We start from the raw sequence: 23412 nt of genomic DNA, 5'->3' as shown, positions 1-23412 counted from the left end.
TCGATAACACACTAAAACTCTCCGGGGTCAACTCCGAGGACCAGAGGGAAGATTGAAATCGGGCCGTTGAAAAAAAAAAAAAACGGTCCAACGAATGGCTTAAGTGCTTCCATGAAACCACCTGCTGAGCGTTTGAACACATACAATGACCACGGAAGAGAGGGGTCCCTCAGCACGTCACATGTTCACACACATGGTGAGAGTAAGAAAAACAACTAAACAAACATTGACGGAGAAAACTACCCCAAAACAAATACTTTGGCGCAGAAAAGATTCCATTGGTGTCACTGTACAGGTTCAAAACACAATATAATGCACTTTTTGTAGGATTCTGCCAAGTCCAGAAACTCAACAGTGCTTTGAAGACATTTCCTTTTAACACAAGAAATGACATTTGAATTGTTTAAAAATCCATTAGGGACAAAGAGACACAGTTGGGGAAGATTTAAGTGGGAACTTGATGAAATCACTCTCCAAAACTGTCAATGAAGACTGTTTTCTTTTTCTACACCAACCCAACGGGGCAGTAGCTTGTGAACGCATCAGATCTTTCCAGCATTCATACAACGTCCGTTGGAATCTCTTCTGTAAAATAAATGTAACATTGACTCAAACAGAACACGGTTTTGCTGAGGACCTCTTCAACATAGGCTGCCCCCGTCGGGGGCCATTTTTCCATTTATCATAATCTGGCAAGCAACCAGTGAACAGTGGTATCCTTAAAATGTGTTGTTCTTTAGAGTGTGATATATTTATCATGTCCTATGTATAGTGAAACCTGATCTACCCAGTAAAAATACATATTTCTGAAAATACAACAATGTAATATTGGTAGACAACAGGTGCTAGAAGCAGATGCATCCATTGAAAATCGTTGTGAGGTACTTCTGAACTCACAGCTGAGGATATAATCACTATCTACAATATTTGGATGGATAGCATATAGTTAATACAGTAATAGCAGGAGTTATTGGTTTGTGAAACATTTTGGCTTCAAATTGAATTTGCTGTGGGAATAGTAGCAGTTGACACACCTGAATAAAACGTAGCTGTATGAGGATAATAACATAGAAAAACAGCACCATTTGAGGTCCGATAGACAGATCAGTTCTTGAACTGTTTGCTGGTAGCACCGTCAACCAGTAAAAATCTCAGAATGCGATACAGAGACTGAACACAACCACTGATCAACTGCACGACGTAGCAAAGAGCGAAGATATATATTCAGAGACGACCCCTCACGCAGATACCCCTTAAAAGCAGCATCATGAAGCAGGTAATACAACCGATTTCTCATTAGAATGATATTGTTGACCGAGTTTTATATGCTGTACATGTTGAGAGTAACCAGGTATACCTTTCCTATAGCTGTTTTTTAAACTTTTTTTTTAAATATACACACACATAAGTTTACAGTCACTGACAAACAAACACCAGAGTAACAATGAGGTAGGACGGTGAAGTCAGATGAAGTAGAACCGGTTTGTGGATTGTATACAAAGTTACTGGTACCTTAAGAAAAATATAGGCCTTCCTTTTCTCATGGGAAATAAGTTGGAAATTGTATCTGAGGCTCAAACCGTGTTTTCTGCACACAAAGTTGTGGAAACCGCTGGACGAAGCCGTTTAGTCTCGTGACCTCTTTTCCACCCCGAAAACAAACGGTCGAAGAGCAACACGAGGCTCCTCGACTCTCAATGCTTCGACGTGCGTCCACAACAGTGAGGACAGGACTCGCTACCACCTCCATGAATAGAATCCAGTCCGCGGAAAAAAACAGTGTGAGGAAGTAGAGGCGGTGCCGGAAGAGGGGGGGGGGGGGGGGGGTCACAGGGCCAACGAGGTTCCGGGTCCTCCCCCGGCGTCACGTGACAGGGACAGTGAGAGTACTCGGTGCAACCATCCTGCATGGTGAGCGTTTGCTAAACGTGCTGCGAAGACCCAAACTGCTCTTCTGCAATCGCCTCGGTGACGTCTCAGAGAGATTGGCCTTTCCATTGCGGATTAAGCCAAATCTGGGTTTAAAATCACGCGCTTCTTCCATACAGCTTTGGTCCATGAAAGAAGGTTTTAGTTAAAGGATTAAGCTTAATCGCGCTCCAGGAAAACCAGCATTTGAAAATACATTTCAGATGATGTAATAACTATTAATGCTTCATTTTAAAGCATTATTTAACCACGCCCCCTTTTGGCATCAAGAAACAAAACACAAACACAGCACGACAAAAGTGTCAGAATTTCAGCATGGTCGCTTTGCACAGCAGAAATCTTTTCTTTCTTTTGAACGGCATGTATTTTAAATACATGCCAGCGCACGGGAACCTCACATGTTGCTTTGTACAGTGAAAAAACAAAAATGTAAAAATTATTTAGGAAGCCAGAAAAATAATATGTCACCATGTTGGTTGGCTCGGTTACCGTGGCATGGGCCATCTTTTGTGCAAACCTCACTGATTCCTCAGCCAGCGTCGCCGTTCTTTAGCTTGATCTCAGCATTCAATACTTTGGCTTACAATTACCATTCCTTTGTAAAAAATACACAATTCTCTCTATACAAGTCACGCCAATGCACAACCCAGCATCTTCACACATTAAGTTAAAGCACATAATCCAGTCAGCTCGCACATTTCATAGGTAAATATCTTTCAATTGGTGACTCACGTTTTGGGCTTAAAAGCAAAGATGAGTTTTGGACTTTTGTTTGTCATTTTGCCATCTTTTGATCAGAATCCAGTTTCACTACGATGTGCAAAGTGAACCGTGGTCTTCTAAACAACCCAAATAAATACTAGTACTAGTAGTATTTATTTACGAGTTGTAGTTGGGTTGATCAAATCCATCAAGGGCACATCTGACTGGCAAAACAAAACCCATAACTACTTTTCCATTTAAAAAACAATAAACCAAAAAGCTCTAAGGTGCTTTGTGATAATAGGATGCTTGATAACCTTTATCTATTTAGACATTTCCAAAAAAAGGACAAATACATTAGGATTAGGATTAAGATCAAAGAAATTGAAGAAGTTTAAAGTGCATTCAATGTAAATGGTTTGCGTTGATCTAACTACTGCATTTCAACTGAGTAAATTCCTGTGGTAGATCATTAGAAGTTTGACCTTAAGTGAGGCTCATTAAATAGCAAATGTTGTGAATGGAGCTCAATGTAAGGGCTCTGTTAAGGGAAGCCCAGTCTCTCAAGTTCCACAAGATGACTGGCTAAAAAAGGGGGATATTTTTTCATTCTTTTGTAAATTTCACTGACCCACATTTGGATACAACATCAAGCTTAAAGCCAACAATTCACATGAAAAAAATGCAAGTGTAAAAAGAAACACAATAGATTGGACAGGTAACATGGAATTACAACATCAATGAGATAAACAGAACCTCGACCAGAACCTTTAAAATCTGTAACATTTAACATGACTAGAAACTGAAATATTCATGTTTGGTTAAAAAAATAAAACAAAAATGTATATTAAAATATGTCCAAAACTTTTTGAAAAGAAAAAAAGAAAAAAGGGACAAAACGATATAGACAGAAATGAACCCACAGACAAACGAGAATCCAGGGTATGAAGATAAGAGAGGCTTGATGGGCAGTTCTGCAGCAGATTCACAGTTAGCCACAGCTAGGTCACAGTTGAGATTTCAATCCGCAGCATTTAGTTCCAGCCTGCAGAAAGCCACACAAACCACTTTGGGTCAAAACAATAAACAACTGACGGGATAAAAAAAAAAAAGAACACCAGAAAAAGAGGATATTTTCAAAGTTCTGATGGCGTAGCTCCGAGGAAGCCGTCACTGGAGCAACCTTACTTTGTTCCCCGATGGCGTGGCTTTCACAAAAGAGGTGAGGGGGAAAGGGGAGGGGGGGGGGGGTTTATGGGGTTCGGCAGGCCCAGATGACCACAAACAGCACACCAGTGTCTCAGACAGCTTTACCCACAACTAACAGCGCTTCCTCATACAAATGACCTTGGGCGTGCAGAGGTGTGCCGCGAGTCTCCTCCTGGCTTTGTGTCTCTCTCTCGTTCTCACAGCAAAGTGCAGGTGAAGCCTCCTCGCCTTCCGCTTACAATACATATACAATCACAGCTTACTAGAAAAAAACCAGGGGCGTACCAGCGCCTGGTGATTGCCAAATCCATTTAAGGCCTTTCGAGGCATCGGCGTGCCTTGACCACTACGACTCACTAAAACAGTCAAATGGTCTCAAAGTGACTTGTTTGAATAACAGGAAGTCTAAATTCTCACAACTGAAAGGTCGGCATAAAAAAAAAAAAATAGCAGTAAGCCTTGGTCTGTTTAAATAAAACAATGTGTTTCGACTGACCTCAAGTTAAGGGGACACACACACACACACACACACACACACATTATGAATCTCTTGGAGCAACAGAATCTCTGCTACAAAATACAATAAGTCTATTACCAATCAAGCTAGCATCATTATCTTTACAGAATCAGAGGACTTGAGTCTAGGGAAATAACCTCCAACTTTTTAAAAGTTTAAAAGGACTCAAAGCTATGTTCTGACACAGAACAATAAAATCTATTTGAACAATCACATCATATCCGCTCTTTGACACAAACGCACACACGTCAGTAAACCGGCGTCCCTGTACCGATCCCATTTGAGAGCTTATAAAAAAAAAAACACTCATACCAGCTCACACGCGCTCAACTTTTTACAGGTGGGTAAAGCTGCCTGTCAGCCAATGGGAACACTGGGCACAGAGTGGAGGGGGAGGGAGGTGGGGGTGGGGGGGCGGGGTCGAAGGGGTTTAACATTTCACGGCCGATCCAATGTGGCAAAGGAAAACTGCTCTAGAAACCTCTTGTGACCCCCACCCCCCAAAAACCACCCAGATCTAGTCCCCTCAATATCCTGCCGGCCATGGGGAGGGGCAGGAGGGGGGGGGGGGGACAACAGCGGGTCACTACATGCCATCGTAGGTGAAGTTCTCCATCTTCACAGTCTGTCTGATGAGCAGCTTGGATTCCCGCCGCTCCTCGTTCTTGATGGACTTGTTGATGTCCATTATCTTTTCACAAATGTATTTGTTCACTTTGGACAATCTCTGCGTGATCTCTGCACTGTCGGCCGTCTCTTGAGACACTCTGTCGTAGAGACACTCTGCGGAAGGAGTGGGTGGTGAGACGACATCGTCATTCAAAATGTGCTGATTTAATCTCGGCCGACAATCTGATTAAATGATTTGATGACGAAAAGGCAGTATTTAAACAAAAACAAAGAGAAAACCTTCACTCTTTATAGCTTTGAAACTGGAGTTTCTTACCTCTGACTATTTTCAGCTTGCTGGGCGACAGCGGAGGTTTGGGCAGTGCATCTTTCTTCTTTTTGGTGGCCACTCCAGTGACACTACGGTTCTTGAGGGTCTCTGTGCCCCAGATCATTACAGCCAGGTTCTTTGTGAACTTTGAGTCTCCCTGGGTCCGCTGTAGCTGGTGCCACTTCTCCTCCTCCACCCAGATCCCTCCGCCGAGGTGCACCTGCACGAGTCCAAAGTACAAAAGTTACCAAATTGGTGACCTGAGAAGCTGTCGTTGGAAAATGTTTGGGAAAAAAAAAAAGGAAGGCTCTGTCAAAACCATCTGATGGTCAAACTCACTGAAGCGAGTCGGAAACGTCCTTTCCGTCAAGAAAAGCCTTCACTGAAGAAATAACCCTGCGGTGAATGTTATACTGATGCTAACGTGTCGACGCTAACCTCTCAGGGAGCCGCCATTGTTTGTACTAAAACAAAACAGTCTAGCAGTGGAGTTAAAATCCAGCCTCAGCAACCTCCAATACTTAAGATCAAATAACAAATCCAGAGAAGCAGCACTTTGAGCAACAGGGACACACGAAGAAGCCACTGGCTTACCTCCAAAAAGGCTTTTCCCCGGGCAGCTAATGTGCTTTAGGCCCCCGGCCAGCAGACGAGCTTTTGACTGCCCTTAAGTTAGTCCAGATTGTTTTCATCCTTCCGCCCCCCCCATTGCTCTTGTTTACCTCTCTGCCTCCATTTATCCTCCTTCTTTTATCCTCCCCCCCCCCCTGTTCTCTCAAGGGGGCTAACCTGTCAGTCACTTTAAATTCCTCTCGTGCAAATAATTAATATGGGGTCCTGGATGTGGGAGAGTTCTAATTTGCAAGTGTTCTTCACGCTTGAAGTGGCTGCAGGGCCCACAGCTTGTAGTACCAATTCCCCCCCCCTGTCACGAGAGACAGGACGCTGGTTGATCTACAACGGTGGGGGGGGGGGTGGGAGTTAAGAACCCTAACAGGCTAATAAACACTGATGATGCCGGCTGGGCTTTGCAGGAACAATAATAATCTCCTAAACCTTGTTTACCTGCCAGGGTAGGGTGGCCCTGGGAGGCCGGAGGGGGGCGGGGGGGGGGACTGATCAACTATGACGGGCATGTTTGCGGGGTCCACGGTTGTAAAGAGGAAATACAGCATTTCCTTCAGCATCAGGCAGCTTCCCCCATTCAGCCCCAGGCAGAGAGCCAGGGATGGGACTAAAAGGATTCAGGATTAATGGGATACTCTTTAAGTAAAGGTTGAAAGTCCCCATCTGTAATTTAACATTTGACCATATCACTTACAGGTTTACTCAAATATATGAGAGACATTTAAATTGAGTATTAATGAAATAACAAGTTTTACTGCCGGCTGACTAAACATTACAAACTACCTTTGAACAACCATCAGATAGTTGGCAAATGTTAAATAGCTGTCTATCAGCGGTTGAGTGAGCATCTCTCAGTCCTCTGATTTGTAATTCTGGGGGGGGGGGGGGTACCCTCTCTAGTGCATGTGCGTATAGTGGGGAAAGGGGCCACTATAGCGGCCTTTACTGGACCTACACATGTCTGAACCTGCCCCCATTAACATCCTTCTCAACTACACAATTGTAATGACACACAAGCACGGGCGCATGAGGCGAAAAGCGGGCCAGATGCTGCTGGTAACAAAAAATGTCCCTCCGACCTACCTTCCCATCATTGCAGGTGTACACTGTTCTGGGGGAGGGGGAGTAGCTGGAACTGGTGTTGGCTTCTTCTCGGCATGCCTCCTGGGCCTCAACAATGGGTTCAACCACTTCAGCCTTGATTGTCTGAGTGCCATTGTCATGCATAGGCTCTACAAAGGAAACAGTTAATGTTATGGAAACACCGGCCACAAATATACGTCCGCCGGGGCTTCGAGGTGTCGTCGGGCCGAACGCCCCACCTGCTCGTCTGAGCTTCCTTGTGCCTCGTGACGTTATTTTAGCCCTGTAACTAAGCTGGCTTGGTGGCTAGCCATCCTGAGCTCCAATATAGCTGATGAGTTGTAATATCCGTCAGTGCACTCCATCCCCTGTCCAACAGCACCCCAGGGTGCTCTAATCTTTAGCCTGTCCATTAGACGGTCCCGTCCGGCGGCCCTGTCCAGATCTACATGGGAGCTGAGCTTAACGCCAGCGTTTGGCGAAGCTTGGGTTGGGACATTGCTGCGCAATGCAATGACACCACTTTTAATTAAACTTAAAGTGCCTTTGATTAACTTCCTGTATTGGACTCCCTACTTTTCCATTGCTGAATAATAATAATAATAATAATAATAATAATAATAATAATAATAGCAGTTGTAGAAGAGTGTCTATTAAAAATAAGAACTATCTGTTATTTCATAAATAACTGACATTCCACACCCCTTCCTTTTCCCAGAATCCTCTTGGATATATATCGTCTGTAATCTGTATTTATAGGGTCACTTTCATCATAAGTTCACAAGTCATACTAAAGCACCCTAGCACATAGTTTATCTACTTTAGTTCTATTTATAGAAGATAAATCAGTGTCTCATGCTTGTAGGAGAATATGCAGTCCTGAATGCTCATGTACATCTAGACTAAAGAGACAAAGTCTAAATAGCGCCAAAAAAAACTATTCAACCTAGATCTATTAGTTTTAAAAAAAACGGCAAAAACAATCCCGTTTAGAATTTGTCACTGATGTCACTGGTTAATCCAGTGCATTGATAGACATGCAGGTAATATCAAAATATTTCCCCCCCCCCACCTCTTTACTCTAAATGGCATATTCTGGCTACTGAGATGTTCCTTTCTAAGATTAGAAAGACGGCTTGCAGTAATACAGAAGTTGTTTTGAATACACACTGCGGTGCTTGGAGTGCTGGGTGTGCGTGCTCCTGGCCTCACCGCTTCCAAGTCTCATGAGAAGTACATCTTGCAGCCTCCTGTTGAAGTCCCTCAGTTCTTTGACTTCTGTCAGTAAACTGCCATATTCCTTCAGCTTCTTGGCTTGCTGGACCAGCTGCCTGCGGGTTCTCTCAAGCTCCTGCTGAAGCCTCCTCATCTCCTCCTCCTGTTGCCTGTAGCTATGAACCAGCTCCTCGTACAAGACTCTGGGAACCACTGCTGGAACCGCCCCAGACACACAATCCGTGTCCACCTCCAAATGCTGCTGCTGTTGTTGTTGTTGCTGCTGCTGCTGGTGATTATGATGATGATGGTGATGCTCTCCCTCCATATCTTCATCTTCGTCGTCTGCGTCCTCGCCCTCCTCGGCGAGCCGGTCCTCGTCCAGGTCCTCTTCGCCCTCCACACAGCAGCTGGCCGCATTTCTCTCCAGGCGAGCCACTACCGCTGCTAGGCTCTTGGAGGAGTTGGAAAGGGGGCGTCCGTGGTCCTGAGACAGGGCCTGAAGGAAGCAATAACTAACAATTTAGGGAACAAATGGGCGGCTGAAATGGAATTTTAATTTTAAGAACTAGAAAGTTAAACATGTTCTTCCCAGAATTTCACAAATCTCTGCGATATCACTGCGCTTTATATGTGACGAATAGTGATCCCATTCAAGGCCAAACTGACAGAGTTCTCACATCCATCTCTACACAATGTGGGAGACTTTGTTTAGACTGTGCAGATCTCAATAGGAACTGGGAGAAGGAGTCACTGAGTCCTTAGATGAGCCGCTGAGAGGATTTGTCTGTGAAAGGGCAGCTGTCCAGAGTGCTGAATTTGTGTTAATCCAGCATATGGTAAAAATAGCGTGGGGAATTTTGGGTGCAAGCCAAGTTTATGGAAATGATAGATTGTATCAAGAATAGAGGTATTTAAATACAAGACTATTTCTGTGCAGGCATCAACATGATACTGGCCACACGTAAAATGCTTTTTCTGTGGGTAAAGTTCTTAAGGTCCTCACTGACAAGACAAAAGATTGTCAATCCCAGTGTTTTAAGTGGGATACTGTTATCGATCATTGCAAACACTAACAACTTTGCATAATTTATTGATAGTTAAGCCGAATGTCAGCAGGACATCCAGGGTCAGTGTGATTCAATGTCATGATACTTTGCACAGAACATTGCACAGAATAATTTCCGTCTAATCTAGGTGTTCCTACCTTTTTATGCCTGAGTGGCATTCTCTCTTCACAATTGTTTTCGATAGAGTTTCCTGAATTCTTGATGGACATCTTGGGGATTTTCATCTTCTTTTGCATTATACTGTCTTCAAATTCCTCTACTGTATCTGTGAAGTACAGAAAAGGAAGCAGGAAGAAACTCATAAAAAGTTCCCCATAAAAGTTGGGTGGATTCTCAGGAAACGTACCTGCAGAATTATTTCATACATTTGTCCAACTCGAGCGGAGGGCGTTTAATCTCTCCGTTCTGATAGATCTAACTGGGTGTAGCCCTCTTATAATAACATAGTTACAGTGTGTTGCGATACAAAAACGTCCTGGTTACAAAGCGTCTGTGAGGGTGTTCGTTAGATCGGACAGCTCAGATTCGGAGATTAGTGGCTATAGTCAAAGGTCGGGCACAGCAGACATCACCCTACCTGGAGCTGCAGCGTTAAGCAAACCGTTGCACACGTTCAGCCCCCCCTGATATGCTGTTGAAACATTACTGGCAGACTACATGTGGTGTCCATTAATATCTTTGACAACGGTGATGACTGCAGCACCCGCATCCCTTCTGTGGAACACACCAGCTGATAAGCCGGCTATTAAGCTAAGCGCAAACCCACCGGAGCTCCGTGGCTATAGCGGCTCGCCTGCATTTAAACAACAACAACAACAAAAAACCCTGCGCAAAATAAACAACGGGTCAACCGCGGGCTGTTCCACCACACGTGCGCCTGTCATGTTGTGACAGCTCTGGCGTCTGCACGCGGCTAACTGTTAGCGGCGTCAGCGGCTAACTATGCTAACGCGGAACGAACACACGTCAAGCTAGCAGCCGTTAGCAAACATGTTGTAAACAACCGCTGTGACCGGGGCCGGCGTCGCGTGCCACGTATTTAGCGAAACGAGCAGCGCTGCTCCGTCGAAGCGAGAGAGACGACGACCCCCCCCCGTGAGTGTCAAAATGTGTGAGGCAACGGCGACGAGGTATGGCTATCTCCCAAACGTATCCTAGCATATCTGACTAGCTCATCTAGCTTAGCCACAGCCGAGGACGTTGTTGTGGCTATCAGTGTCAGGTTCCAGCTGATCGCGTCCTGACAGATCGGAAAAAAAAAGCCTCGCGCTGACACGTTGACACGTCTCGCGCACATCAACGTCACGCGCTCGGACCGAGCATAAATATCGTTAAAATACAGAAAAGCGGATGTGTTAGGAGGGCAACTCACCTGCAAGGGCAAGGATCTGTGCTTCGCACGGCTGGCCTGCGCTGCCATTCTCTTCAGTTCTGTGAACCAGATACACCTTCTGATTATCAAAATCTGTCTCGTGCAGAGGTCTGAAATCTTCGACATTAAAAACGGGCAACGCGTAGCACATATCGTCTTCAAAGAATCTAACAAAAGCATACATTATTTACTTCTCTTTGGTCCTGCACTTTGGATATGGTTGACAGTTTTTCCTCACTAAGTATTAAAAAAAAATATACACATAGGGGGGTTGGGGGATGGTGTCTGCGCTCGGCTAGTCTTGCCTGGTCCACATCACCAGGGTTGATCATCTAGGCAGAAGTAATAGACGCAACAGTAACTTTGCTCTTAAGATGTTCAGATACAGATGCATTTAACTGTCTTGATGTATTTAAAACAATCTAAAGTTAATAGTACGTAAAAAAAAGCTTTACATTCCTCTATTTGCAACGTTTGTAAAAAAATATACCCTGTATTGATATTTCAATCATTATTTTTGTGATTTGTGAAGACATTTCCGATGTAAAGGGTCATTACGTTCCTCAATTTTGACACCGAATACCTCTCACTCCATCTCCAAGTAAGAAAAGCCACCAAGATGATTACCTGGTCAGATTTTATTGGTGTCTTTCCTGCGTTTCCTGGTGTACAAGTTTCATCTGCTCCAGTTCTTAGGAAGATTAAAGGCCAGCTGACAGAAATGAACCCTTTGTTATTGTAAGAAAGCCAGGTGGTTATAAACACGGGGTGGATTTCTCTCAGTTGTTACTCTAATGAAGAGCACCACAGTCGATAAATGACACTAACAATTTCGTTCTGCTTCGGCTGCTGTAATTGAAAAGCAACTGATGCAGAACTATACGGAGCATTTTTTTTAAAATTCTCTGATATTTTGTTTCATTTATTTGGTTATGATTAGGCCTGTTTTAAATGCCAGCTTCCCCAAGATGTTTGTTCATTTTGCTGTATGACCGGTTCCTGGGTCTGTTAGATATTTATACGAGAATTAAAAAAACAAACAATCACTGTAACTTCCAGAACGTTAGGGTTACGTTTTTTTATGTTAGATATTGGAGCAATATTTTGGGCTTTTTGGTTTGTTATAATTTCCAAACCACACTCTTGATTTGGGCGACAAGCTCGCTTCACTTTTCTGTGAAGAAGCATAACGTTGAACCATCAAAATTGAGCATTCATATAAATTTACAGAAACTACATTTCCGAACATAAATGCTATTAGAATTGTTACGGCTGTGCCACGGTCATTTCCTATACATCTTTGCACTGACACCTGGACAGACCCTCCCAAACTATAACAGGAATGAGAGTGATGGACAAGAGATTCGAGCAGCTTCTCAACAAGTCTAACAAAGGATTACTGCTAATCTAAGCCTCTGCTTGATGGCTCTCATGTCCTCATGGCCGGGCTTGTCAAGTGCTGCTTAGCTTCTGGAGCTTTCTGTCTTTTGACGTGAACAGGGAACGGCACGGTGTTACTCAGACGGGTTCAATCCAAAACCTTCTCCTTGAGTTTGGTGTCGGTGCACCCAAAACCCATGAGTCTGCCTGGAGACACAATAACCGTTGAGCTCAACCGTTTGTGTATGTGAGAACCCCACCCCATGGAAAACTCTAAATATATACTTTTGTAAACTCACCAGTCTGTTATTTCCATTTAATCATCACCTGCATTGTTGCCATGTTATTACTGATAGCAAAATTTCAAATTTCCCAAGTCTTTATAAGGTGCTGTACATGCCGTCAGCTTCTGTGAGAACTACTTTAATGCACCAAAAGGCTCACAACTTACCCGATGTACTCGCTTTTCCTCCCTGTAATTATCTCATGCCATGTTGCATCGCTGCACAGCTGAGCTGAGCCTCAACAGGTCACAGTACTTGAATGAAAACACTGTTTTGTGCTCCTTTTTTGTGTGATATATAGCAGTTATAAAGTGTTATGTATTGACATTTGTCAGTGACATACAATAAGGTATCATTATATTTTCTTGATTCACTCTCTCTCTCTCTCTCTCTCGCACTAAGATACAGAAAAACACACACACACAAACACAGTTAAAGGACTATCCACCTGTAATTAGAGAGGAGTCGGTGCCACTTTACATTGTGTAAGAAATGACCCTCTCCATATCCAATATGCTATAATTCTCAACATTTTAAACATCAGTTAAATGATGTATGTCCATTGCTGTGTGTGGACTTTTTATTTATAAATCCAATGCTAATGAGCTGAAGACGTAGGCCTTCATTGAAGTTGAAAGAATAACTCCATGTTATACTTGAGCTATGTTTTTGTTCTATGGGGCCAGTTGATCGGGTAAAGTGTAGAGTCAGGACAGAAGCCAGACATCATGTCCTCCCTATTAGCTCCACACTGCCAGGCTCATCTATCTTTATTGGTCATCCATTAGCCTGTATTAAAGGGAGACACGGGATAATGGCAGTAATGATGCTGATGATGGAATTAGACTGCGGGTACACACGTCATCATTGCAGTGTTGCGTCTGGAATCACAAAGAGTTTCCCACTGACAAACGGATAGATGGATACAGCGAACGACCCCTTCATTCCCCCTCGATCGTTGCAGGAAAGGGCGTGACAGACAAATATGGTGAGAGAAAGAGAACGAGAAGACATCTTGCAATTTACGGGCTTGGGTCCGTTGCCTCGGCGGCACGTAGAGAGTCGCTCTGAAGCCGGAACGCCGTGCCAACCTGCAGGATGGACAGATGCTGGTACAGGTGTATGTGCGTGATGATCGCTGGCAGCGGACGGGCGCCAGCAGCGCCACACAGACGACAGACCCAGCGAAGTGACGGAGCCCGTCCATTAGACAGCTGGGACGGAGGGATCATTAAGGCAACTTTCTGGAAAGATGCTCCAAGATTAGGAAAGCATCGAGCGAAATGAAGACATGGGTGTCTGGCTCCAAGATGACGCATTCGGAGGAGCGTAAACGTCTTTTTTTTTATGGGCAACGCGCCTCCGCGATCAATCACAAGTGTTTACAGTCCGGGGTGAAGCCGCTTTCCCATATTTTTGGGGTTGGAGGCACGTCACCGATCTTTCTCTTATTATGCCTCTTAATTAGCTCTGCATGAATTGCTAATCAACCATGAAGAAGGCATTCACCAATTTAAAAAGTGATAGCCCATGAAATGAACAGCGCCGTCTCATACAAGCAGCACATCAGCTACTAACGCCGCGGGGCCTGAGAAGAGACCTTTGACTGTGAGGGAGAGAGAGAGAGAGAGAGAGAGAGAGAGAAAAGACAACACGCAGCACACAAGAAGCAAACCTTATTGTGACTAAATCCCTCGTTACGTTTTGGGAGTGGTGTCAGCACTGGCCTTGCCACCATGCTGTGTTTACTCAGTGATCCACCCACGAGACATTGATCTTCTTCATAAGGAACATAATGGCCACCAGAGAAATACCGATCGCACTTCAGCGCGAGTCAATTCAGTTCATTAGGGCCGCTCTACCTCCAACTGGGGCCCTGTATTGATCTTGCACCCTGTCACCAGACTGTATTTCTCCACTAACTAGATAGGGAACTCGCAAAACTGTAATTTATACAGTGGCAACAGCGAGTCGAAAAAACAATAGATGCAGGGAAATCAGAGCTGCGCGGACCGTCCTCCCTCTGTGCCCTTTCTAAGTCGGCATCAAATGTCACACCCCGACACCAAAAAATTCCTAAAAGTATCAAAGCTGTCACTGGGTTCCAGAGATTTTTATTTTGTATTCCTCTAATATCTTTTTTTTCCCGCCGTCTCTTCCTCTAATCTCCACTTATCTGGCATCCAGGTGAGCTCCTGCACATGGCTGGTGGGCAGGCTTTGGTCTGTGCCAAACACAGCTCATCTTAATGGTATTTCTCCCCCCCCCCCCCCCCTCCCTCCTCTTCCCCTTTCCTCCGGGGTGGCTGTCAGAGAGAGACGGAGGCAGCCAGAGGACTTCTCACTGCTGCTGTCGCTGACAGCGGGGCGCCGCTGGGATCGTTCGAGGCAGGCCGCAGCCGCCCGTCATGCAGAGAGGGGGGGGGCAGCCGGGCTCACAGGTGCACAGCGTCTGACAGATAATAGCAGATAAAAACGCAGGCCGCCCAGCGGCTCGCTCCCCGCCGGGGGCGAGGGGGGGAGGGGGAGGGAAGGGGGGGGGACCCGTGGTAGTAGCGGCGCGACCACCAGTCTGACGCTAGTGAAGGACAAACAAGGTCACAGATCTCAGAGATCCTGCGCTGGATCCGTCCTGCGGATTGCTGTGAGATTGATGGTGAGCGTCTGCGTCTGAGAGAGCATTTCAAAACCCAGCAGTCGCCCGGTTTGTTTATTTCTTCCATTACGCGTTGCTCTTTTATTAATCTTGTTTTAATTTCTAGTAGAGCTGTGAGTCCCCGATGGGCTCATGCCACATAGCTCTTTTTTTCTCCCATTGTACCCTCATTTTTATTCAATTTCATAACATTTCTCACACATACATATTGAAATTTGGCTTTTGGAATGCCAACACATTTTGATCCGTTTGAGCTGAATAATGACGACCCAAACCCATTCAGACCCGTGACAAGTCCTTTGCATCTCCCGGAGACACAGTCTGCCTCTCTGTCAATACGGAGACGCATTTCGTCCTTTGGAGGAGAAAACAGTCGAGACAAATCAGGCAATCCGGCGCAGCGCGGCCTGAGACACGTATCGGGAAAAACTGTCCACACCTGAGAGACAGGTGCAGAGAGTTTGAACGAGCAATTTTGGAAATGCTGCAGCTGAAGATCTTACTCAAAATATGAAAATGGAATATTACTTCAAAGGTGCACTTCACGTTTTGATGAATGATTGCTCTCACGGGCTTGATGGGCGGGATGATGGGTCTGTGAAAATCTGTCTCATTCTTTGGTCCCCAATAGAAAATTCAAAGTGCAAAGTGTCTCACACAGACACCGCAGGGTGGCATAATGACCCTGCTGAGTTTATAGGACATGGGTTCAGGCGTCCGCTGCGTGGAAGCCCGGGGCAGAAAGACGGAGGCTGCTGAACCCGACAGGCTGAGCCCTGAGTGGAAGCAGAGCAACTAAAAGGAGAATTTCCCAAAGGAAATCAATAATGTATAAAATGTGTATTTCAACATACACAACCATTAAACAAACATGCTCCATACCGAGGAAAGGCGGATAACGACCTTGACCATGGCAGCAATGAATATCTCATGGCAACCGGCGCAGAATGTTTTCATGTCAACAATTCAGCAGAGTGACGGCTCATCAAATCAACGATTCATCTTCAACTACTATTAGTAACAGGTGTTGCAACATTTAGAAAGCAAAGAGAACGCACTAAGTTGTGAATGACATACTGGCTGTTTGGAAAGACCACACACACACACACACACACACACACACACACACACACACACACACAGAGTCCAAAAACTCAATCCACCAGCCATAACACAGAGACAGAGTGGCATCAACCTCTATTATCTAGTCCCTATGCTGCTAACACAAAAGGCTCCCTGGAACAAAAATCCAATCAGTCGTCTCTGGGAGGATTTGCTCCACAGCAGTGCTCAGCAACACTGGTGGCTCTGCTGGTGACAAAGAAATAATCTCAGAGCCCACAGCCTGTTCGCCGCCTTCATCACATCGCCCTTTTAGAAAAATGTTTCTCTATTTACCGTCCTCTGAGTTTAGCCCTCTCTCTCTCTCTCTCTCTCTCTCTCTCTTGGTCTCTCGCCCCTCTTTCAGCATGCAGAAACATGAAACACGTTCAGTGCGTGAAATGACCGCGTCTGTAACAGTTTACTCGTAACAATTACCAATATATGCTTGATGTTTGCTAATATTTAAAAAAAAAAAAAAAAAACTCCAGGCATGTGGCCTAGAGAATACTATTTTGGAAATGTTTTCAATATTGTGCTGACCCTGCCTTCTGTTTATCTGGTATCTCGGGCGAATTATCACGCTCGTTCTCCATTCATTAGCATGCTGCTGATTATTTAGCCACGCTGCTGAGAAGCCTTTAACAAAATCAACTGGAAAATACTCAATATGAAGCAGCCACCCCCCCCCCCCCCTCCCCCTCCCTCCAATCCATCCATAACATCCTCTCCTTCTTTGTTTGTTTTATGTTTCTTTTTGAACCGCTTCAAAATGGAGGCAATGAAGAAGCGGGGAGATAAAATATGCAAATGTGCAGAGAAAGGATATAATTAGGGCAATAATAGGAAGTTTTGTTTTTTACAACAGTCCCTTTACACAAAGGCCCGTCTGATAGCGCTTTCTTTTCAAATAAATAATAATAATAAATAATGTTCCTCTCCCGGTTTTCTCCGTCCCTAAAGGCGCAAAGTCTTGAGCTCCGCTAAAAAAACAAACCCGTGCAGCTCCTCGGCCCAAACCACAGCCGAGTCAGCCGCAGCCGAGTCAGCCGCGCTGAACCCACAGATTCCTATCAGCTCAGGTATGCGCCACATGGCCGGCGGGCGAGCAGGAACCTTTCCACCTCGCTCGGGTCGACTCGCACAAAGGGTTCGGTTGGGAGGAATGCGGAAAGAAGCTCGTCGTTACTTTAACACGTGGTGTGTTCTCTCTCTCTCTCTCTCTCTCAGCACAACACTACGACAGAACTCCACGGGTACAATGTGACCAAGAACATCAACGCCACGACAAAGACATACTGGGAACACGGGATGTATCCTCATACTGTCTGGATGGCAGAGCCTTTCATCTTTTTAGAGAAATGCTGAAGCTCTTGTAGCGGCGTAGAGGAGGCCGGGCTGGTGCATTGTGTAAATTAGACAAAACATTCACACTGCAGACAATTGACGTAATTCACGTTTTCAGACACGTATTATGCAATTGGAAAGTGTAAATACTTGTACTTTCAAGAAGAAGCAAGGCAAGGTTTTAATGCTCCTATACTAAGAAATCAAAAAAACATGTATGTTTTTAGTTTGGAAAGCAGATCTTTTACTTTTTAATTGAAATGTATTCTACTTATCTTTAGTCTGAGGTTTGTGTTGTCTGGTTTTAGTCAACCCGAATAACTTTACAAGGCTCATAACAAACTTGTGGCTGATGGCTAAGCTTTCTGCAATAACAGCTAAACCAATTTCTACGGCTTCCTATTTTCCAAATGGCGTAATTGTTTTATTTACTGTTGCTCCTCCGGCAATTTGAGCAACTGTAAGTGTAATTCTAGTAGAAAAACTCATTCCTGTGTCTTCTCTACTGGTGAAAGTGTGAAATAGATCAGAAATGTTCCTCTTGGCCGTTTGTCAGTCATCAGTTGAAGCCTAACGTGAGAAGACGAAGTACCAACTTGACCTCCACATCATGACTGCATCTACACAACACGTGTCCTGCACATTCATGTCATCACAAGGGTCACAATGGTCTATGTCAAATAAATGTACGTGTACCACCTCTTTATTGTTTGTATCAACGTACAATCGATCCGCCAAATTCCCCACTGCATACCTCATACTAGATACATGTGTTCATATTGTGCATGTGCTCACTCATAGATTTACATATTTCACATGTAGAATTTAGACACCGCATTTGATTGTGAGCAGCAAGCCGTGCAAAATCCTCTGCCCTCCCATGTACAGTGTGTTTGTCGAGAGAGAGCAGAGCGGGAAGCACAAAGTAGGAAGGAAAGGCTCTAATAAAGAGCAATTGTGTTCTGCTCCGACAGAAACAGCAGTGAAATCGGGACTCAACGAGAGAAGGGAGAGAGACCAAAGTGAGAGAAGAGATCAGAGAGCTGCCTATTATCCTCACGCTGCTTCATAGCTGTAGTTCACACACACACACACACACACGCATCTGTGCACAAACCCAAAGGTGTGTTCACAAGTAATCACACACACACACACACACACTTGCACACAAGCCATTCTCTCAAATCTGCCCAGATCTCATGAATATGATTGACCTTTTTTTTCCCACTGTAATGCTGAGAGTGCATAAAGGGGAAAGGAGAAACTAAACAGAGGCAAGCAGAGTTAATTTAGATCAACACATTATTGGGTGCTGACTGCAGATATGGAAAAGGACAATCTAATCGATAAAGCAAAAGAATGACAACGGCCTCTCCAATCAATGTCTGCACCCCGTTTTCTCACTGTGAGAAGACAAAGCCCTCCATGCAGGTGTTTTTGTTGTTTTTGTTTTGTGCTGCCTGCACCTGTGTGTACATGTTTATGCTCGTTTGAATGTGTGTGTGTGTGTGTGTGTGTGTGTGTGGACCTGTGCTGCTGCTCCGGTGGAACAGTTGCCAGGACTAATCATTATTTAGTTGTGGCGTGGCTGGAAAGGTCAGCAGTCTGAAATGTCAGGCTGTGTTCAACAGAAGCCAGATGCAGCCGTGCGCTGCTCAAGTGTCCAATTAAAGAGGGCCGAGTGAGGTTTGAGTGGGTCCGTGTGTGTGTGCGCGTGTGTGTGTGTGCGCGTGCGCGTGAAACGAGAAAGAGATAGCAGGAGGGATGCCGTGTGCTTTTTTCCGCTGCGCGCCTGCGTCAGCGCTTCATCTCGATGTGTGCGAACACGTGTGTGAGTGTGAATCTTTTCTCAGGGTGGCTAATGAACGCCATTAGAGGCCGAGGCCGGCGGAGCAGCAGGAGGAGAAACCTCATCGAATCGCTCTCTCTCTCTCTCTCTCTCAGGCTCACACAGCACGCTAAAGGAGCCACTCGAGCCAATTAGTCTGTTCCCACCCTGCGATTCCTCCTGCTGTCAATGCTATGAAGACGAGACGGAGAGAGGTGAGTGACGGACAGAGAGAGAGGAGGGTTTTAATGCAGAAGAACGGGGGGAAAAACAAAGGGCAACGTGATAATATGACATCGCAAATAAATACGGGTGCATAATGAGAGATGCTAAAGTCAAATGAGCAGAGGGAGAAGCAGCTGAAGGAAAGGAGCCTCGTGGGAGGATGAGAAGGAGGAAGGGAGCGAGGGGAAACTCCTTTAATCTGCAGGGAGGAGAGGGTGTCCTGCCAGTGTTTCCCTATCAGAGTCATTCATCTGAAAACCTCACCTGCTCTTCATACAGCTGTCATAATAACCTTCACAGTGTGTGTGTGTGTGTGTGTGTGTGTCCACTCAACTACGGTGAATAGCAATAAGCAGCAGGGCAGGATCAAAGACGTCCGCCAAGTTGAGAATACAATGGACTCCCCTTCGAGGCCACGAGTAACAACAGCCTGAATAATGACCTGTAATAATTTACACAGTGAGCCCCATACTGGTTAAGGGAGGAAACCTTTCAGTGAGAAATAATTGAAAGCTACTACGGTCCATAGGGTCTCTCCACGGCGGCAGACTAAACCACAAAGTAGGGCAGTGCATGTTGTAAGCTCATTCGAAGAGATGCGAAATGGCAAGAAAATAAAAAAAGATGTATGAATATTGCCTGAATGCGATGTCAGAGTGACTGTCACGGTTTGGTTTGAATTGCATTGAAGAGGGCATTTTATTATCACCCGAGAAGAAGCTTTGCAGGCAAATAAAAGACTTACCTGGGTATTTATCGGGTCGGCGTGCCATTTCACACCATCCAAAGTCAAGTCTAGGAGCTTTTAAAACGTGCCATAACGACGATGCCTCCACGTGACCCGCGTAAGCAAACAACACCATCAGTGGCAATATTATGCAGTCATTCTTAATTAAAGTCGGGTTTCCGCTGCAGTAAAACTAGAGGTTTTTCAAAATCAGCAACAACCATTTAAATTGTGCGTCAAAGTTTTAACACACTGTGAGCGTTATTCCAAATTTGCCAACTTTGTTTGTTGCAGTTAGTAAGATATGTTTCCCTTTAGTTTCCAGTTTGAGTGTCAGAAGCAAAGAGCCAGGACAGGTTGCCCAAAGAGGTATGCAGTCGTTTTTGAGTTTGTTCTGAGCAGATCACACGTGGAGAACCCCAACCTTAAAGCATGAGGAGCACAAGCCCCAGTGAGTCCAAAACAAAACAACCAAGTGCACCTTCAAACGCCCCAAAACATGGTGATGGCAGCATGCTGCTACCTGCAAGACGGAAGAAATCGGAGGAGATGAATTTGTCCACGAGGAACACAACAAAATGAGATGCTGTAAACATGCACACGTGTCAGCACATAAGTTTACATGAAAACGTAATCCTCCCCTCATGTCTTCATCTGTCTGTCCAGGGGAGAGTCTTGCCTCTGCTCAGGGCCCAAGAAACAGCTGCAACATAAACTCGCTAAATGAACCCGGTCTCCACGAGCATCACACAGGCGTTATTCTAATCAAAGCATATTAGATCACCCAGATATTTTAGGCATATGGGTCTCTGTGTCCTCACAATCCCCATCTGTTTCTCCTCCCCAGTTTTATGAATTTCTACTTGCTTTCCATCTCAGCAGATTCCCCGTTGTCGCAGCTGCCTCTCTCTACAGTAAGAGACTGTCGTGGATTTAGAAGTGCAACTACTTCCTGTTTAAAAGTCAAACTTCATGCACCACATGCCACCATACATCATATATGGTATAACATTCCTCCCTCAGGCACTAGCTCGGAGATGAAGTAGTATATTTCGGTTCTTTACTGAAATGCGCTTGAGTATACTGTAGGATGACCGGAGAGCTGCACAGCGGGTCAGAAGTCATGTGATCTCGAGGACTTACCGGTGTTGGTGATGGTTAACAGATCGAGGCGCCGTTGTTGCTGGGGAAAAAAAAAAAAGAGAGAGAAGAAAGAGAAATGTTTTAATCTATTTTATTCTCACAGAAAATCTATCAATCAATCTCATGGAAACCATTTTGGTTTGGTTTGCTCGGTAGTGCACATTATTGCAATAGCTTGATACTAGTTTGTTGGACCTTGAAATATGTTTTAATTCTTGCAGTCCTGTTTGACTACTGGCTGTAAATGTAGAACATATGGCTCAGTAGTATTTTCTATGCAACTTCATAGTGAATTGAAACACGCCATCATCATTTTTACAAAGTAGCGTGAGCTACTTAACAAAGCTGTACTTCTGTGGAGGACAAGTCCTAGGGAGCGCAGTTCAAACATGCAACGTCTAAAAATCTCAAAGCTTGTACAACTACACTTTGAAAGTTTTTTTTTTCCTCACTCGCGCACACGTAAGTGCAACCTTGTGAGTTTTGATGAAGTATGTCTGAAAGAGTGTGCAATTTTATACTTGATGTCTCCAGCAACCCGCGAAGGAGTGCAGAAGAGGCGCCGTAGCTGACCGCCCCTCTCTTTAAGCGCCCGCACACAAACACACACACACACACACACTTGACTTTTAAGCGCTGCAGTAACCAACACCTCGGCCCTCCTCGTCTACCATTCGGGAGAGAACATCTTCACGTCCTAGGAAAAGGATGAAGTGCGTGTGAGAGAGAGAGAGGTCACGATCAAAGCCGGCTTTTAGGACCCCGACTCGATTAATATTCAAAAAAACCACACTAACCAGTTGCTGAGAGGGATAAGCAAAGAGACTCTCGCATCCTCCTCACATACGGTGATGCCTGGAGTGGGACTTGGTGATGGGCTCGTACTCGTTTATTGGGTTTAATATGCAGCAGATGTTCTTACTCAGAGAGATTTGAAATAAATGTACCATGTGAGTGCAGGGGGCACAGCCTTAGAAGGACTTCAGATACCAGATCACACCATACATTGTGGGAGTAGTGCTACTACTCTGACATTACCTTCTCTCATTAAGAGAAATAGTCTGCAAAAATAAGCAAAATATTTGTTAGGTTTGTGTTTTCGGCTGAATTTGAGTTTCTTGTGGATTTAATGTTAAATGGTCAACAGATTGTAGATTGACTTCTTGCTTTAAATTGCTTTAAAAAAAATTAAACATAAACTGTATAATGTATCTATTGATGTACTGTAATGTTTCACTGTTCAGAATTCAGAGCAAAGCAAGTGAGCAAAACAATCTCTGGGGAGCACGAGTGTTGAATTGATGAAATCTCTTGAGACGGACAAGCTGAAAACATTTCATGAGTGGCAAAACGCGCCGCCGCTACCACTCGGTGCAGAAAGGCTCGCGTCAGAGGCCTTTTCCTGGAGAGTCTTCAATCAAGTAGCGAAAAGGGGCGAATGATACTTGTGACCCAGGGAAGGTCACTTCAGCACAAGGCATCCAGGAGAGAAACAAGATGGTTTATTTGCTCATTTAAGGATACGTTCTCGCAGAGTATGAGCACCTGTAAAGAAACGAGTGGGGGGGAGGGGGGCTGAGGTGGTTGACCATGTAAGCAGTAGATGTCACTGTGACAACATGAGACACCGAGCAACAAGAGCACAAGCTGAGCATACGTACTCACACACATATTTAAACATGGCTGTACCCCCCCCCCCCCCCCCTCTTCAACTCTCTCTCACTGTCACACACACACACACAGGGAGGGCAACTATTACACCCTCAGCCACACTGTAAGATACACGTTGCTTTGGCATAGAAGTGACTTTCCTTACCATCTGCTTTTCACTTTTTAAGTTGTTTGTTGTTGCATGTCTTGAACCTTGCTGGTGAATGCTGTACACTACATAAATGAACCAAAATACAATTATACTACAACAGTAGCTGAGGATGATTAGTAGTATGAAACATGAATGCAGATCTGTCTTGTTGAATCTTTCTGTAAAATAATTGGATTGTGCAGCGCCCTCTACTGGCCCTCCACGTCTCTGCAAGGGAACCATGAGCTGCTGCTGAA

At 44.8% G+C, this 23412-nt stretch overlaps 2 protein-coding genes across 3 annotated transcripts in view; both read right to left on the bottom strand.

Annotated features, from left to right (window-relative positions):
- The window catches only part of agbl4 (AGBL carboxypeptidase 4), a 214803-nt gene that overhangs the window by 51450 nt on the left and 139941 nt on the right, over positions 1-23412 (bottom strand). Inside the window, exon 6 of the mRNA XM_037468719.2 lies at positions 21355-21394. Coding sequence (XP_037324616.2) covers positions 21355-21394 — 40 coding nt within the window. The remainder of the gene's footprint in view (positions 1-21354; positions 21395-23412) is intronic.
- Positions 496-12939, bottom strand: bend5 (BEN domain containing 5). 2 transcript variants are annotated; one of them, XM_037468720.2, is made up of 6 exons: positions 10665-12939; positions 9430-9557; positions 8220-8721; positions 7008-7156; positions 5304-5517; positions 496-5140 (listed from the first exon to the last, which is right to left on the bottom strand). In XM_037468720.2, exons 1-6 carry the CDS (start codon positions 10846-10848, stop codon positions 4944-4946), a joined length of 1374 nt encoding a protein of 457 aa, XP_037324617.1. In that variant the 5' UTR covers positions 10849-12939; the 3' UTR covers positions 496-4943. The 2 variants fall into 2 exon arrangements, with proteins under 2 accessions (XP_037324617.1, XP_037324619.1); XM_037468722.2 differs by lacking the exon at positions 10665-12939 and adding an exon at positions 9639-10105.

Source organism: Pungitius pungitius, chromosome 7 (assembly GCF_949316345.1).
Source record: "Pungitius pungitius chromosome 7, fPunPun2.1, whole genome shotgun sequence".
In the NCBI taxonomy this organism is placed as follows: domain Eukaryota; kingdom Metazoa; phylum Chordata; class Actinopteri; order Perciformes; family Gasterosteidae; genus Pungitius; species Pungitius pungitius.
Note: the sequence above shows the minus strand (reverse complement) of the source record. Positions and strands in the feature narration are given on the sequence as shown.